Here is an 18,948-nt window from a genome sequence, read left to right as displayed (position 1 = left end):
CAGGCTTCTCAGTAACCTGGGGGCCTGAGGAGGAACCAAAGACCACACTCAGGTAGGTCCTGCACACCAGCAAGGACACCTAGTCGTGGCAAGCAGGCCAGGAAGACTGGGGACACTCCAAATGCCCAATCTTAGGTGGGGACAAAAAACCCACTCCCACGTGAAGGTTTTACCAGAGCCCTCGCACAAGGGCACTCACATCTTGCAAAAGTTTCTCCAAATTCTCTTGAAGTTCGTAGAAGTAGTGTGATGTAATGAGGCCACTCCGGGACTTATCCAGGCAGTCTCTGGCCATCTCAATCACCTGATGATGAATAAAGCTCAGGGCTCCGTCTGCCAAGGGCAACATGCTGTCTGGAGTGTCGGAGGAAATAAACTCTGCCAGTCGCTCTTCCATTTGTGCGGTGGCCTGCGAATGAAAGCAAGCAGAGTGACACTTCCCTTCCAGTCCCAGCTCGGCTGGAGCTGAGCCCAAGCACCTGGACAGTGTACAGGACAGGCTCCCCGCGAGCCTGGTTTCCAATGCTGCATTAGGGAGATCCGACGACTACAGATGCGAACAGGCCTCAGCACCGTACTGGAGGCCCTCAGTCCCCTGGCTTTGCCGTCTCCCACCACGCTCTGCAGAGCTGTCCTCCTCCCCTCTGTGCAGCTGCATGCCTCTGCTTTTGTTCGCGCTGCTCCCTGTATGTCGAGAACCCCTGCCAATGCTGCCTGGCAAACTCCTACTACTTCTAATCTCAGTTCAAGCACCCTCTCTCCTCTGGGAAGGCTCTTGCTCCCCCCAGGCCAACCAGGGTTTCCTGTTCTGTGTTGCCACTGCCCCCCCCAGCTGTGCAGACTTAGTGGAGGGACACGGCTGGTTTCCAAACCTTTCTCTGGACTGGGAAGTTATTCAGGTCACAGAGAGGTCTGCTGAAAGTGGGACCTGTTGGTCAGTGGCCAAGTTGGAGTGGGACAGGAACATGACCCCGGCCTGGATTCCAACAAAGCAGAAGGGAGGACTGGGCTGGAGTTTCTTGGGGACCTAACTGTACAGTTATGCCAAAGTGACAAATACACATCCACGAATGAGTTCCTAGCTAGACCTGCCTATCACTCAGCCGTCTTTCCTTCGCCACCAGGTGGAGATTTCTGATTTCTAGTGTGTGTTTAGGCTAACATAACATATACACACGCATACATTTGCGTGGGGTGCAGGGGAGAGAGAAGGCAGGGAAGGAAACCACCCTATGGGAAGGACTTGGAGACACAGGTGTAAACAAACATGCAATGCTAGACAGACAATGCACCTTGTACCTGACATATAAGGAGGGAAGGGGAACACGTTTCTTTTCTCAACACTGCACACTCCCAAACTGCATGAGAAAATATAAGATGATGTTTCCCAGCTGACTGTTCTGCCCCTTCCTCTCTTACTCTCTAGTGCGCACTCCAAGATGAAAAAAAGTATAAACCACAGGGCACATGTTCAGCAGAAAATTCAGAGCTACCAGTTACGGAGTGCTTACTAAACCCTGGGCACGGTGAGATGAGCTTAACGTCCATGAATCCTTACAAACTCCCAATGACATAGATACTCATCGTCCTGAATTGTAGATGAGGCAAATGAAGCTTAGAGAAGTTAAATAACCTGCCCAAAGCTAAGTGGTAGACCCACTTCTGCACTCAGTCAGTCTGCCCAGAATCTGTGTTCTTTCTCATCCCTAGGTGTCACTGTGTATGTCAGGATGGAAAAGCACGCCATCTCCCTAAGCTACCACGTGTGTCCAGGACACTACGTGAGTCTAAAGAAGGAACCTTCCAGAGGAACAGGGAAACCACATGCTGCAAACTCCAGATAGAGATGTACAGGTAGACCCATGCCCCACTCCTCTGCTCCCTTGGCCTTCTGGCCAGCCCAGCTAGCCTCAGTCTGTGCACCCTCTGGCCCCTGGTAATAAGGTCCTGCTTAAGACATCTGTGTCAAATGAAGGTGATACCAGAAGGCAAATCCTTAGGACTCTGATGTGCACAATGAGCAATCAGGCTTCCAGTTCTTTCTTTCCCTTTTAATATATGATGGGATACTCTTTGACCCTCTAGATCTCTGTGCCTCTAGGGAGTGGAGAAACAGTGACTGTACAATTCCCAAACTCCTAGTCCCCTACTGCCACCTCCTTCTCTGTAAGCCTCTGCATTTGCACCTTCTCATGGTGCCTTTGTGTTCTCGACTGTCCCCGAAGACAGCACTTCATTCCCTCGCTCCACAGTCTTCCCACCAGAGCTGGCTGTGGGCAACCACCCTTGAGGGCAATACCAGTATCATTTTAAATGGATCCTTACCTTGGGGAATCTTTCTTTGTACACATGATTCATCATTATTATTTCACTGTCAAAGGAAACTGGGGACCGTCCAGGACTAAATAGGAAAGAAACAATTGAGTTACTTTAGTGCTATGCAACTACCAAGGAGAAAAGTGGCCACCCTAGAGCCCCTGCCCCCACTTTCTTCAGTACCCCACACACTCCCACCTTCATGAGGGCTGAGTTCAGAGGCTTCCTTATTGCTAGCACGACCAGAGCACCTAGTTCAGTTCACAGTGGAGCCTCCTGGAGCTAGGCTAGCATCCAGCAAGAAGCCAGGCTTTCACAAAGACCTCTGCCAGGGCCTGGAAAGGCCTAGAAAGGAGAAGCCTACTCCTAAGCCCACTGGTAATTTTCCTAAGATGACCTCCCCCACAACAAGACTCTCTGTGTCCTTTTGACTTTGGTTAGTGGGGTTGCATATACTCTAGCATGTTCTGGGAATCAAATCAAACAACCACCAGAGCAACCAAAGCAAACTGTATACACCTACATCTTTTTCCAGACTAGCTGCAGCCAACAGGGCTCATGTGCTCTCTGAGCTGGGGGGTAGATGAGGCCAGTCCGACCTATAGGGAGCTGTAAGTCAGGGTCATTGGTTGAAAGGAGTCAATATTTTTTCAGCCTTAATTTATAATCTCACATCCCAAATCTTCCCCTCTGGCTCACGCTTGGTTATATCTCCTTAAAGCATTTCAAATCTTGAGCCACACAGTTGGTTAAACTTTGGGTCCCGTCTCTGCCATGTGATCCCAGGCTCAGCCATGTTCCCCTCTGCCTTTCTTCCCTGGAGTAGGCCATGCCTGCCACCTGTCCATTACCAGGTACTTAAGAGTAACACCGCAAGGATGTCCCTGAGTATCACTGTGGTCCTCTCAACCTCAACCATCCTGAAAGGTGCCCTGTATTCTGTGTGAGCTCCTGAAACCACCAAGATTCAGGTGTCCCTTTGTGAGACAAAGACAGGCTGCAGGGATCCATCCACACTCACTCGGTCGTAGCCATCATCTTCATCCACCGCCGTGGCCAGGACACCATCAGAATGGATGGTGCTATTACTCTCCTTTTACTGAAGGGAGTCTAGAAGGTATGTTACTGCTGACTGCTCTAAGGGGCAGCAGAGCGTGGCCACTCGACAACCACCGGATACCTCTTGGCGTGATGATTTAGGCTGTACACAAGAAGGGCTGGAGCTTCACTGGACTAGACTCACTCAAGTTGGCCAAGGTGCTAGGCTAGAGCTGGCAGACTAAATCTGCCTTTTTCGCAGGTGAAGTGTACAGGTAGCCACAGATGCCTTCGTGCTTTACCAGCAGGGATTGGCTATGGCTTGCAAAGCATGAAACATGTACTATCTTGGCCTGTTAGAAAGCAAGCGTGTAGACCCCTGTGCTATGTCAACAGGCTGAGATCCATGGGTACCGGGGAGTGGCAGAAGGCACCCCTCACCTGAGGCTGCGGGAGCGGGGCCGCATGGCTGGGGACTGCCGTCCCTCCTCATCCGGCACACTCTCCGTGCTGAAATGCTTCGTCAGAAAGTGCAGCTCATCAGCCGTTGGCTGGAAAGGCAACTGGTGCAGCTTCTCCTGTGAGGAGCACGACGACTGCGGGGAAACATAAACAAGCAGTACTAAGGACTGTTCCCGGGCAGTCCAGGAATGGAGAGGGACTGAAACGGTCAGTGTAAACCAAGGTACACACGAAGCAGGCCTTCTCTTCCTGCTTCCTTTAGTCCATTCTGTGCACGCTCCCGCTCATGTCCAGACCTTTAGAGCCCTCAGCCCTGAGGAAGCCAAGTGTGAGTCTCACGGGAGTTGTACAGAGATGACCCAGACCTTCAGGAGGTGTAAGACTTCCTAACTTCCCAGGAAGCAGGTTCTTCTGCACACACCCTTTGCTTTCAATGAAGCTTTTGATAAGTAATTAATAAATCATGCTTCCTGGCTTGGGAAATGTCCTAGGCTTGCGTGGTTGCAAACGACATCCCTTAAGTTTTCCCTTCCACACCTGTGCAAGAGCCTCTCTGGGGATGGCTTAGTACATTTCCTCTCAGCAGTTATCCACAGAGAGCTGCTTTGCCAAGACTGTGAAGGCTGTGCCCAGACTCTAGGGATACTCACTGCCAAGGAAACCCATCAGGGAAGAAAATTACTTTTAGGTCTGGAACCCAAAGATTAAACGTGATCTGCAAAAAAAAATCATAACTTCTACTCATGGCTGCGTGACTTAGGGTCCCTGACCAGAGCTCACTCCAATCACAGCAGGCCACTGGAAGGAGGGAGCTAGGGCTTTGACAGAAATCCCCCAGGTGCAGGCATTGCTGGGGCAACCCAGTTAGTTCAAGGGTGGGCGAACTCCCCCTGTACCTGACAAGACTGGTTGAAGAGCAGGAAAGGCTGTGGGCCTAATTTCTATTACTAACTGACCAAGATTTGGGGGGTTTAAATATTGCATTGTCGGAAAGGTCATCATGTGTTTTTTCTATATTTTTCTATGCAAAAATGCATCATGACTTTCCTGACAACCCAGTATCTAAATATCTAAATTCAGCTACAAGTCAGAGCTGCAATACCACACTGAGAACGCTGCTGCCGCAGGGTCAGTACCAAGTGAGAAATCGACATTTCTTTTTCTTTTGGCTAATAGCACACATTTCTCTTGTAGAATGCTATAATACACAAAGCTGTAAACAACTAGGCAGACGTCTCCACAGGGCTCTCTCGGTCACGTTTTTATAAATGATTTGGATCAAAGCTGCAGTAAGTATCCTCGCCCCACTGCAGCTAATAAGAGGTTGGTGAGGTCATGTAACTTATGGTGGGCAAAACAGCTATTTTGAAGTATCTCAATCAGCTAGAGCAATGGATTGAATCATAAAAATCTGTTGAACAGGAATATATCTATATATACACACAAAGACATACAGTCAGTCCTCTGTGTCTGTGGATTCCTCATCTGTGGACTCAACCAACCATTGACCAAAAGTATTTGAGGGGAAAAATTGGTTGCATCTGTGCAGATTTTTTTTCTTGTCGTTATTCCTAAACAGTAAAGAATAATAACTATTTATATAGGACTGCCATTGTACTAGGTACAATGTCAAACAATCTAGGGATGATTTAAAGTGTATAGGAGGATATATGTAGGTTATATGCGAATAGTATATATATAATTGTATAAAAGAGACTTGAGCACCCATGGGTTTTGGTATTCACTGGGGATCCTGGAGTCAATTCTCTATGGATACCAAGGGACAACTGTGATTCTGACCTTGGATTTAAAAACCACTTATTTGAATAAAGAATTATGGAAGAGTAGTGTTTATTAGGAAAACATTTTAAGCACAACAGTTGCCAAAGACCAACGAAATCTTTGGAGTAATTGAAGAGGACTATGTAGGCCAAGGGAGGCAATGATATTTTCTCTTGCTTGGGACTGATGAATACAACAAACAGAGCAAAGAAGACCTGAAGAATGGTGGAAGAATTGGGGATGGGACCTCAAGTCTATGACCTACAAAGCCTAAAATACTTGCTATGTGCCAACTCTGTCAAACTGGCTTTAATACGAACTTGCTCAATGGGAGACTCAATTAAGGCCAATGGTGCACAGTAGCAATTAGTATATCTGCTGGATTTTAGGCAAAAACCTTCTCTAAAAGAAATATAAGTTAAAGTTTTTAGAGACAGGCCCAGCCTCTAGCTGATACACATCCCATTTGAATCAAGTAACAATCCCTCTTTCCTTCTTTCCTTTCTTTTTCTTTTCTATTTTTAAAGGAACAGGTTTAAAAAATAGAGAAAGGGTCAGGGGACATAAAAGTGGTGATCTGGTCTTGGTTACATTTCTAAAAATAAAGTTGGGGAAGCAGAGGGACCATCCTTAGGAGCTCCCTGCCTGGCCTCACTGGCAAAGCAAAGGCCATCCTCAAGCCCTCTTCTGACTCCACTAGGAATAATCGACACCCAGAGAAGGTATTGGCTAGTCCTTTCCAAAAGCATTTATGGATCTGGTTATGGCTATTAACTGTCACCAGCCCTCTGACCCACTCAGCCGCATCCCCACACAACCTCTTTGAGTTTCGTTTTGCAGAAAAAGTTGAGGACTGTCTTGGATAAATAATAACCTGTAGGGAAGCACGTCCCCAAGGTCAAGAAGGTATGGCCACAGATTTGATTACTTACTGAAACAGTGGAGCTAGGAGTGTTGGTTCCATAGCCTGAAGAAGGCAAAGAGGCCAAAGACCAGCGCCGTCCATCAGTCCTGCATAAGAAATGAATATTAGGCAGTTTCTACAGGACCCTACCCTGAGCCCAGGACCTATCTGTCTGCCTGTCCATCAGCACTTTGAGGCAGTTGATTCATTGGAAGCTCCTCCTTGTCAAGACAGTACTGCATGGTCCAGTAAGTGCGTTCACCCTCTCTCTCACAGCAGCCTCCTGTTGTGTGTTTTCACCATAAAGACAGACATCTCCGAATTTAAAGGAGTCCATGGCTTTGAATATCTGTTTTACCCTCCTATGATTCTGCATAAATATCTCTATACGCTCAACTTATTCACTTCCAGAGAAGCAATGACAGAGGACTATGGCTAAGGGCATAGCTACAAGGACAGAACGGCCACTGAAATACGGCTACTTCCTTTTTTTAAGGCTCCACGTGCAGGCTTCTTGGTCTTCTCCAGGCCACTGGCTTGACAACCAGGAAGAAGTGGACCATTGAAGTCTGAACTGAGCATCAATCAATGGCAAACAGTTGTGGGCTGCCCAGCATCCTTTAGGAACCATAGCAGCATTTGGGGGGAATATATGCCAGAGTGACACTGGCCTCACACAAGAGAAGGGGACATACCCTTGGCCATAGATGAGACTTTGGGGGAAGGACTGCTACTCTTATAAGGATGCACCCCAAAGTTCCCACGGAAAGAACCACAGTTACCTACTTTACTGTAGAGGACAAAGATCAAGCAGGTATAGCAGGGACATGTAATTCTTTGTCTGTCCCTGAGATAGGGTAGGAAGTATTCTTCCTTGTGGAGTTGGGGTACAGCCTGCTCTGGATGAAGTTGGATAAACTTCTTTGCTGCTGCTCACAGAGCCTTAGAAATCAAGACCCAATGGAGGATCTTTAGAAGTTAGATTTGTATCACAATTTACAGATAAAACACTAAGACTCAGGGATATGGGTGACTTGCTCAAGACCTCACAGTTATGGCAGGGGTGGGAGGTGGGGGAGTAGGAAGGAGGTAGATGAGGAGGAAACAAAAAGAGGACTCAATCTTGCTAGCTTCTCCCCTTGAAGGGCTAGCCCTCCCCACCTCACCCATACCTAGCAGCTTTTCCTACTGTGTTGAGTAAAGGCAAAGCCCAGAGTTTCATGCCACATGCACATGATCCAATCCACTTCATGCCACCCAGCCAGCCAGTGCAGGTCGATTTTAAGTGCTGGAACCTAGTCTCCGAGGCAAAGACATGTCCAGGAGGGCGCTCACACAGGGTGCTCTCCCTGACCTCTCTGCTGGGTCCCTGGAGCTCTATGCAACAAAGCAGTCAACCCCAGAGAAGCAGAGCCCAGCAAAGATGGGACAAGAGTGACTCAGGGATGACCTGCTAAACTCTGTCAAATCACTTTTTCACACATCATATTCCTCCTTTAGATTAAAAATGGAAACTGATTTCATGGCAGCCATTCTCCATGTCCTGAAGAATAGGGGCCACCAGTTAGAAAGAAATGCCACCGCAGAATACTACTATTTCCTCTGTCTGGAGGTGACTGATGAAAACTGAGATAAGGGTGACTTGTCCCTAGGCTCAAAAGCTTGGATCTGCTCAGCTATTCCTGCCTCCAAGCACATGAGCTCGGAGTCTTGGTTCCAGCATGTGTTGGGGGTGAGGGTGGGGGTCCCGGAGGGCCTCTCTGTTAGATATGAAAGGCCCAATGTCCACACTCACAGCCAGAGAACCCAGTTCATACCCTTAGTTCTCAAGGCACAAAATCACAAACCACACGTCGGGCCATGCACAGCAGTTCCCCAGCCCCTCTCCCCATGACATCCACTATTACCTGTCTGCTCTGTGGCCATGGCTGTGTGAAAAGATGTACAGTACAGTGAGAACCAAGAGAGGACCACGCAGATGCTCTGTTTGACCCCTGGCATTTGGTCAAGCTCGGCAGAGGCAAACCTTCTGTTCAGAAATGTGTGGTGGTTTGAAGTGAAACTGTGGGACTGATGGGTCTATCCTCGGCATTTCATTAAATCCGTCTTTTGCATGATATTTCAAACTACTGCTCCAGTCTAACTTCAATAACCTAGCAACAAACGATTCCCGATCCCTGTTCGGCAGTGTTGAAGTACTCTTCCATACTCCACCCCGAACTAGGAGTGTTTTCTGCTGTGCTCGGTAGGAGGACGAGGACGGTGCAGAGTTCCAAGTTCCGCACAAACCACTCGACGTCAGGCTGCCAAGCACAGCAGCATGCTCGGTGGTGGTGACACCAGGCTCCAAGGCCACCTCGCTGTCGTACTTCTGAAGCCTAGGGAGTGGCGTGCACAGGGCACCACTGGAACATGCTCTCCCCCTGCCTGGAATGGGCTACACACCCGGTCAGGCAGACAGGCCTTGCATGCCCTCCACCCCGTTCTCCTTCCTGTTGTCACGCACCACCACACACTCTCCCTTCGTGGTGCCTGTCAGTTTATGCTTGTCTGCTTGTTCATTTACTGTCCGTCTCTCCCACCACTCATTTGATCAATAAGCACTGACCGCGTGCTTATTCTGGACCAAGAGGTAGAGCTTTCAACAAATGAACCTATCTCTATTAAAGGTGATTCGATTTTGGTTAAGGCAAATAAAAATATCAGATATTCATAATATCAGAAAAGACCAAACTATTGACATGAGTTTGAAATAAATCTGGATGATTTGATAGAGAATGACAAAGGAACCATGTGGATTGTATATTTAGAACAGGCCTCTCCACGGAGGTGACATTTAAGATGGAACACGAATGACAAGAATGAGTTAACTAAGTAAGGATCTGAGGAAACTACTCCTTCCAAAGGGAGCGAGAAGTACCCAGACTCTACGGACTGTACATTTCGAGGACGGAGGGCTATGCCGACGTTGCTGCCTGTAGCCGAGCACTCACTCGGCACAGTGCCGGCTCAGAGTTGGTGCCCGGTAGATACTTACTGAATAATGAGAAGTGACTCAATGCCACCTCTGGGGATCTGATCATGGATCCTGCTGTCCCCCTAATATTTCATACACAGCCCAGGCAGGAAGTCTGGGATTAGTTGCTCTTTCTAGGATTGCACAGACAATCGTGATCCTACCTGGATTCTTGGGTAACTGACTGAAAGTGACATGGGTGAGGAGAGGTGAGTCCACGGAACAAACCTGTATGAGATTCATTCTGAATAAGGCAGCTGGGTCAGCAGGGGTTCCCAAGTCAGCCATCGAACTCACAACCTGCCCATGTCCTCCCAGGCAGACAGAATCCAGGAGAAGAAGGGCAAGGAGTCTCCCTGGATTTCACTTGAATAGTGAGTAAAGGCCACTTTCAGGTGGCTGTTCTTTTTCTGTTGTATCTTTTTTCTTGGATATTTTTTGCTATAGGGCATGTGCACTCACCAGAGAGAGGGGAAATGAGAAATCATCTCTCATGGGGAGTGGCCGTACTGCAATTCCTTTTCCTCCATTTCTCCTCTTGAGATTTATGGTTACATACACACACACACGCCTGGTGTGTTTTCAAACTGCCGGGTGCAGGACTCAAACCGCATACTTGGTCATGTGGGGTCCAGTGCTTTAAACATCACACTACCTGCTGGCCCTTTTTCTATCTTTTCTTTCTTTTTCTTTTTAAGTTTTTCCCAAAGGGCACATGCATTTGCCAGAGAGAGAGAGAAATAATGAGAGAGAAAGTGAAAGATCACCCCCAAGGCAGGCGGCCTTTTCCTCCATTTTCCTACTGAGATTTTGGGCATGCACACATATACACCCTGTATGAGTTCCAAGCCACCAGGTTCAGGACTCAAAGCACACTTGGGCGTGTGGGGATCCAGCACCTTAACCACCTGCTGGTCCTCTGTCACAACTTTTTAAAAAGTAGTCTAAATATTAAAATTGATCTCGCCTTGAGGTATATTACATTTTCCATCCATTAACAGTTCCAAATCTGGAGCCACATATTTTTCTGGAACTCTTAATACTAGAGACTAACTAACCAAGAAAAAATTGAAAAATAAAAAAAGTCTCTGCCAGCAAAGAATCTTAGAAAAAGTTCTAAAAAATAACTATCTGTGTATAGAACCTTAGTGTGTGTTTTGGACGATTCATCTCAGGGAGCTGGGACTTCTCCACTGGCCAGGACTTAAAAAACATATATATACCCTGGCAATGGGTGGAGCTCTCCGGGTTGCTACTGTGGGCCAGAAATAGGTATATGTCACTTTTTTAAAAACTTATTTAATTAATTATTATTACTGTTATTTTTAATTTGACCAGAGACAGAGAGAGAAAGCAAACTGCCACGTGTGTAACTCAAACCACCGTCCGCCATGTGGAAGTCCAGCTCCTTAACCACACATCACCTGCCAGCCCCAGTGTATGTCACTTTCAGAGAGGAGAACCATGGGAGGAGGAATACAAACATGGGTCTGTAAGCACCAACTCTTTCTAAATTCATGGAAGAAACAGTGGCCCTATAGTTGTCCTTATCTCTACACATGGGTCCCACCCCAGCTCAAAGAAAAGGACAAGGACATATCTGAAGGCCTGTCTAGCCCACTGGAACTAACTGAGTTCAAAGACCAGAACTTTGGGTCCTCCCGGGAGAAGAACATAGTTTCTCATCCATCACCCTGCAGACAGCCTTCAGGTGAGAGTGCAACACTTGAAACATGCCCTCAGGATACCAAGGACTTGTGTTTAGGATTATATAAATGAACCCACTTCTGGTATCTACTCTCCCATTCAAACACTCAAATGCAAACATGTAGGCCATTTATAAAGCAAAACCTAAACACATGCTTCTGACCTGGGAGAGAAGAGCAGGAAAGCAGTTCTGAAGGCTGATGTGACAGCCTGAGGTAACACCCTTGGAAGAGAGGTCACTTGGAGGCGTCTGACATTCAACTAACATTCATGCAAGTGCCACAAGATGGTCACAGAGGTGGTTTTCTATCAACTTACCTACGGGCAGGAACAAAGGAAAAGTGAGCAGGTGCATTTGGAGAGAAATTCCGGGGGCTGTCCAGAGGACTGTTACCTGTGGATGGGAAAGGAAAAGAAACCTCTGTGAAATTTGCCTTTTTTTTTTTTTTTTTCTGAAGAGGTTTTTTTTGCTATGAGGCGCATGCGCTTGCCAGACAGAGAGGGACAGAGAGACAGAAAGTGAGAAATCACCCCCCAGGGGGGATGCCCACGCCGCAATCCCTTCTCCTCCATTCTCCTCTCAGGATCTTGGGCACGCACGCACACGCGCCCGGCGTGAGTTTTAAGCCACCGGGTCCGGGACGCGAACCGTGGTCGACTACATGGGAGTCTAGCGACATAGCCATTACACTAACTGCTGGTCCCCTGTGAGATTTGCTTTTAAGGAGAGCTGATATGACCTTCAAGCAAAGAAATTTACCCCTACCATGGGCCATTAGCATATATGGTTATTTTCTCAGGCCCAATATTAATTTAAGATTCCCTCTTTGTAAACATTTAGCACCCCAGAGGATTTCTCCCTGCTCATACCTATTTCCTGCCCTCCTAAAAACACCTCAGGCTTTAATCCATCTTGTAAAGTTAACTCAATTTCCCACTTAAAACAGCCCACTCAGTACAGACAGTACAGTCAAATGCTCAAGTACCTGTCAAAGGGCAACGGGACTCTGCATGCTACATCCATGAGGCTAAATCAAAAACATGTTTTTTTTAATTTTTCAGGTTTTTTGCCATAGGGTGTGTGCACTCACCAGAGAGAGGCAGTGAGAGAGAAAGTGAGAAATTAGCCCCCATGGAAGATGGGCATGCCGCAATCCCTTCTCCTCCATTTTTGGGCACGTATGCGCATGCACCCGGCATGATTTTCAAACTGCCAGGTTTCTCACAGGTTCAGGACTCAAACATCAGTCAGCCATGTGGGGTCCAGTTCCTTAGCCCCCAAGCCAACTACTGGCCCCCAGAAAGGTTGTATTTTAAGGGAGAAAGAGGTTCTCAGAATAGTAGTGTTCCTTGTGGCTGGCAGGTGGCATGATGGTTAAGGCCAACCATGGTTCAACCATGGTTCAAACTGGACCTTGTAGCTTGCTTTCTCACTTTCCCTCTCTTTGTCTCTCTCTTACTCTGTTCCCTTCTGGTCAAGATAAAATAAATAAATTAGTAAATTAAATTCAATAAAATAATTCTTAAAAAAAAAAAAAAAAAGCAGTGTTCCTTAAAATAGTCCATATTCAAGATGCCCAAGTCTGTAATGCAAGTGCAGCCTCTTCATGGTGTAGAAATTACTTCTCTTAGGAAAAGGTATTTTCATTGTGACCCCCAGGGACACAAATGCACAACCTTATCTAATGAATCTACTCTCACACTAATATCAGCTCTGGGTTTCCCATGTTGTGTCTAAGACCATTTCCTAGCTAGTATAGGCCATCAGGGTGCAAAACAAGTCATCTTGAATAGTTGCTTCCATAGCCAAGACATAATAAGGATCAGGCTTCCTCATTAGTATCTACTCTTCTTTTTTTAAAAAATACAAACATAAAGCCATAAAATTTACAGAGGGTCCACATAAGAGAAAACCTAGGTGACCTTGGTTTGGTGATGAGTTTTTAAATATGAAACCAAAAGCACAATCCAAGAGGGGGGGAAAAAAAACGTGGTAAACTGGATTACATGAAAATTATGACTTCTTACTGGAAATTTACAGATCAGCAAAGGGAAAAGCTAGAATGACCCATATGATAATGGCTTAATTAGAGTCAGAGACATCAGGGAGAACTTGTAAAATATAGATGGTGACATATGAGGGAGTCCTAAAAGTTCATGGAAAGTGTGTAGTGCCAAAAAACAAAAAAACAAAAACACTAAACATAACTTTTACAGTTTTTGCACCTAAAAAACCTCATATTTTACTTTCATTTCCACGAACTTTAAAACATTTTTCATTTACTTTATACATTCAATCAGTATATATCACTTAGCTTGTAAAGTGAATTTACCCAACATGAATACACCTCATGCCAGTCAGTTTCAGGATACTATTACATTATCATCAACAGATTATAATCCATTTCTGTGTCCCATAAATGTCTTGTCTCTCTACTTTTCTCTTTAATTTTTCCTCATATTCTCTCCCTTCTCCCACCCACTTCCCATACTGTCTTTGGTATCTCTAGCCATTTTCTATGCTTCTATAGTCTCTAACCTTTCAGTTTCTGCCATAGAGTACGGATAGTTGGTATATGTTAAGTGGAGACATACAATGTCTCTCTTTCACAGCCTGGCTTGCTTCACTCAGCAGAAAATTCTTCGATATTTGTCTATTAAATGCCAGAATCTTGTTTTTTTTTTTTTTTTTTAATTTTTTAGGCTGAGTAGTATTCCATAGAGTATACATACCACGCTTTTTCAATCTATTCATCTGCTCATGGACATTTTGGTTGGTTACATGTCTTGGCAATTGTGAATAATGCTGCATTAAACACAGATGTGCGAGCACTTTTCTGACTGAACATTCTCCTATCCTTTGGGTAGATACCCAGGAGTGGAACTGCTGGATCATATGGTTATTTTATTTGTAGATCTTTGAGGAACTTCCATATTGTTCTCCACAGAGGCTGGACCAATTGATATTCCTACCAACAGTGTAAGTGAGTTCCCTTTTCACCATAGTCTTGCCAAGACTTTTTTTTTTTTTTAATTTTCACTATTCTGACTGGGTCAGGTGGTATCTTGTTTTGGCTTTGATCTGTCTCTCCCTTCTGATGAGGGATGTTGAGCATTTTTCATATGCTTTTTGGCTGTTTGTATGTCTTCATTTTCCCATCTTTTAATTGGGTTGATCATTTTTTTTTTTCAGGTAAGTCACTTGAGTTCCCTGTGTATTCCAATTATCAGTCCCTTACTTGAGGCATAGTTTACAAAAATATTCTCCCATTCCAAGGGTTGTTGAGTCACACTAATTACTGTGTCTTTTGCTGTGCAGAAACTTAATCTGATGTAATCCCACTTGTCTATTTGGGGGATTATTGCCTGTGCTTTGGGGGTCTTATTTAAGAAGTCTTTGCCAGGAGCTAGCAGGTACCATGGTGGTTAAGGGTGCGAGATTCCCACATGGCCGATGGCGGTTTGAGTCCTAGACCTGGTGGCTTGATTTCTGTCTTTCCTTTTCTCTTTCTGGTCAAATTAAAAAATAATAATAACAAATGGAATTGAATAAATAAACAATTCTTTTAAAAATTAAAAAAATAAGTCTTTGCCTACCCCAATGTTTCTAAGAGTTTTCCTAGTGTTTTCCACTGGTAGTTTTATAGCTTGAGGTCTTAGGTTTAGGTCTTTGATCCACTTTGAGTTGATTTTTTTTTATTTTTGCTAATGGTGAGAGATAGGAGTCATTTCCACTAACTCTTTGAATTCTCTGTTATAGAAATATTTATGGATGTGTATATTCTTCTTTGATCTGTCAGCTAAAAGGGACTAAAAGAAAGGACCCTCCAGTAGCAACAAGCATACCTAGCACCTAGATCTTGACTTATTTTTTGTAGAGGTTTTAGCCTTAGGGCATGTGCACTAGCAGGGGAGAGAGACAGACAAGATAGTGAGTGGGAAAGTCTCCTCCCAGGATCTTGGGCATGCAAGTACATGCACCCAGCATGAATTTCAAGTCACCGGGTCCGGGACTGAAACCACAGTGGGTCATGTGGAATTCCAGTGATGAAAGCACTATGGCATCTCCTGGCCCCTAGATCTTGATTTCTAATACTACTCTCCAATAGAAGGGTCCGAGTCCCTTTGGAGAAGTGGCTGATTCTAGGACTGAAATAGCAAATATATAAGATGAGCCTGGAGCATTTTTTAGTGCCAGAAAGTAAGGGGTGATAGACCAACCAGGGTAGCATATGCTGGATGCTGGTGCTTGGCATCCTGAGGACACGTGGGAGTCGCAGGTTTGACTCCCAGCACACCTAAGGAGCCAGGTATTGTGGTGCACACCTCTAGCTCCTGCTGCTCCAGATACTAAGGCAAGAGGATTCTGAGTTTGTAGACAGCGTGGGCAACATATCAAGACCCTGTATGAAAGAGCCAGCATGGTGGCGAGCACCTGTGAGTGCAGCTATTCAGAGAGAGAAGAATTGCAGAACAATGAGACTCTGCCAGTGGGTAAAGGGGAACCACAAACACAATAGAAAAACAAAGAAAGCAAGTGATAAAACAAAAAATAGAACAAACCAAAACCAAAGAAACAAACAAGCACTACAGGTAAAAACCACCATGCTGGCTTTAATATATATAAAAGTATTTTTTAAGTAAGAGTCAGATATTTTTGACCGGGTCTTGTCAAGCCTCAATCCACCTTTCCCAGTCTTCCAGTTTGCTGGGATTACAGGCATGTACCACCATGACTGGCCTATTTAGGTTTATATAAGAAATAAACCCAAGCCTCCCATGCAGCCCCAGCCTTGCACAACAGACCCTACTGCTTGTTCTACCATGGCTGGGCCTTTAATTTATCAATTTTTCTAAGGTTCATATATTTGTTCAATTATTTTTCTTTTTAGTTTGCTATATAGTGTGTATACATTCATCAGAGAGAGAAAAAAAAAGAGTGAGAGAGATAGAGCAAGAAAGTGAGTAATCACCCCCCCCCCCAAGAGGGGATAACCACACTGCAATCCTCTCCTCCACTCTCCTCCAGGGGTTTTGGGTATGTGTGCACATGCATCCAGCATGTCTTCAAACCCCTCTGGGGCCTGACTCCAACACTGCACAGTTGGCCATACGGAATCTAGCCACCTTACCTCCATACCACCTGCTAGCTTCTCATTTCAATTTTTTAGAGCTGATTCACAATACAATATTTTATATACCAAATATGGCCCATGCCGGAGAAAAGAAATAGCTGCCAAGTTATAGAATTGTTGCCAGGACATAGCCAAAAGCAAGACCACTATGCGTAATCTTTAGGAGAAAAAAAAAAAAAACCCTATAGTGCAAGGGGAAGTGACTGATTTCCACCAACTAGAAGCTGATGAGATATAAACAAGCATTCCTTCCAACCTGCTAGGCACTAATGGGCTTTCTGACACTATCTCCAACTGGGTGTTTTGTAATTCAACTCTGACACCAACCATATGGAGTCAGCACAGACACCAAAATTAAGAGCAAAGTCCTGCCTCTCTTCTTCCTCCAGCTCTAAGTCTTGGGGGTTCCCAGGGCCACTCATACTACTAACTGGCTGGATATAAATTCAACTGGATATAAATATGAATTCCCATAGCCCCTTTGGGTTCAATAATTTCACAAGAACAATTCACAGAACTTGGAACACATTCCAATTTTATTATAAAGGATATATACAGGGTGAGGTCTGGTGGGGAAAAAGCAGAACTCCTGCGCCATGTCTTTGTGGATTCAAGAAGTGTCACTCTCCTGGCACATAAATGTATTCCTGAACCAGGATGCTCCACTGAGCTTTGGTGTCTACTGTTTTCAATGGAACGTTATTACATGGGCATGACTGATTAAATCAGTGTCTACAGGACTGACTTCAATCTCTGGCCCCTACATCTTTCCAGGAAGACTGGCTGGCCAAATTTCCAACCCAGGTCACGTGGCTGGTCTTCCTGGTGACTAAGTACCATCCTGAAACTATCTAGTGACTCACCAAGGGTCACCTTATTAGCATAATCAAGATACTGATAAAGTCTCAGAAAATTTCAGTTTTTTAAAATAATTTTATTTACTTACTTTTTCGTTTCATTTTCTTTTATACATTCAATCATATTTAGCTTACAAAGTGAATATTTCAACATGTGAACATTTCTCCCTAGTCCAGTTGATAAAACTATAAAATATCTTCAACAGATAATACCACATTTCTTTGTCACAGTAATGCTTTCCCTCCCTATTTTTCTTCTAAATGTCCTTCCTCAGACCCTACTCTTTCACACAGACTATATTTACACCCATTTACTGGTATTTACACCCATTTACTGTGTTTCTAAATCCTTTAGTCAATCCATTTCAGTCACAGAGTGCGGACACTTGGTATATATTAAATGGGGACATACAATGTCTCTCCTTCATAGCCTGGCTTGCTTCACTCAGCAGTAAATCTTCTATATTCTGCCAGGAACCTGGGAAGATCACAGAAATTCTTTTATCCACTTTCTCTTTATTCAGGATAAAGCAAGACAGAGAAAAGAGTATCCTCTACAGGGTCAAATCACACAGCTATCCCCTTCTTCTAGTCCTCTGGAGGATCCTGGTACTCTCATACATGCCCAGCGTGTGGTGTGTTTGGGGCAGACCAGGACTGGCAATTCCAACCATGGCTGCCATATATAGATTCCTGCCTCTCTTGAGTAGGATTTCACTGCTGTGTCATGGAGCTAGCCCCAGAGAAATCCTTTCTTATATATACCTCAGGTGCTAAGACCAAAAATATCTGTGCTACCTTTATTGTTTTCTCTATTTCTCCAACATTTACTTTATCTTGTTGTGTTTTATTTTCCAGAAGGCACGTGCACTTGGGCATGGTCATGCTGTAATATCTTTTCCTCCAGGTTGCCATCCTATAGGGATTTGAGGCATATATACACTCATAGAGGCAAAGTGCCTTTCAAGCCTCAGGGGCCCAGACCTGAATGGCACAAGCAGGCTATGTTGTATCTGGCTCCCTTAACCACCAAACCAAGATGCCAGCCTGTCACTTCATCTTAAAAAGGCCCAAACTGTTGGAACTAGCAGTTAGTGTAATGGCTATGTCTCTGAACTCCCATGTAGCTGACCGCGGTTCGAGTCCTGGACCCAGTGGTTTAAACTCATGCTGGGTGCGTTTGCGTGCGTGCCCAAGATCCCGAGAGGAGAATGGAGGAGAAGGGATTGTGGCGTGGCCATCCTCCCTGGGGGGTGATTTCTCACTTTCTATCTCTCTGTCTCTCTCTGTCTTTCTGGTGAGTGCACTTGCCCTATAGCAAAAAAAAAAAAAAAGAGACCAAACCTGCTAACACTTTGCATTTGTGACAGAATAAAACCAATAATTTGACTTAGTCTTATTTTGGAAAGGTGATCAAGATGTTAGGATATTAGGATATTAACATTTTGAAGAAAATACTTAAACCAATTAATTTTTTTAAAATAATCATTTAGGGACCAGCAGTTAGCGTAATGACTATGTGGCTGAACTCCCATGTGGCCGACCACGGTTCGAGTCCTGGACGGTGGCTTAAATTCATGCCGGGCGCGTTTGTGTGCGTGCCCAAGATCCTGAGAGGAGAATGGAGAAGAAGGGATTGAGGCGTGGCCATAGCCCCTGGGGAGTGATTTCTCGCTTTCTGTCTCTCTGTCTCTCTCTCTCTCTGGTGAGCGCATGCACCCTATAGCAAAA

At 45.1% G+C, this 18,948-nt stretch overlaps 1 protein-coding gene across 8 annotated transcripts in view; it reads right to left on the bottom strand.

Annotated features, from left to right (window-relative positions):
• Positions 1 to 18,948, bottom strand: part of MAST2 (microtubule associated serine/threonine kinase 2) — a 158,334-nt gene that overhangs the window by 19,692 nt on the left and 119,694 nt on the right. For 6 of the 8 annotated variants that reach the window (XM_014582430.1, XM_006164222.2, XM_027766587.1 and 3 more), the window contains 6 exons: positions 11,544 to 11,619; positions 8,410 to 8,430; positions 6,531 to 6,609; positions 3,796 to 3,950; positions 2,326 to 2,401; positions 200 to 409 (listed from right to left, as the gene is read on the bottom strand). In XM_014582430.1, coding sequence (XP_014437916.1) covers positions 200 to 409; positions 2,326 to 2,401; positions 3,796 to 3,950; positions 6,531 to 6,609; positions 8,410 to 8,430; positions 11,544 to 11,619 — 617 coding nt within the window. The remainder of the gene's footprint in view (positions 1 to 199; positions 410 to 2,325; positions 2,402 to 3,795; positions 3,951 to 6,530; positions 6,610 to 8,409; positions 8,431 to 11,543; positions 11,620 to 18,948) is intronic. The other 2 variants (XM_027766588.1, XM_006164223.2) reach the window with 1 other exon arrangement.

The sequence above is a fragment of the Tupaia chinensis genome, unplaced genomic scaffold (genome assembly GCF_000334495.1).
Source record: "Tupaia chinensis unplaced genomic scaffold, TupChi_1.0 Scaffold143599_1, whole genome shotgun sequence".
Lineage (NCBI taxonomy): Eukaryota > Metazoa > Chordata > Mammalia > Scandentia > Tupaiidae > Tupaia > Tupaia belangeri.
This window is presented reverse-complemented; position numbering and strand designations above follow the sequence as displayed.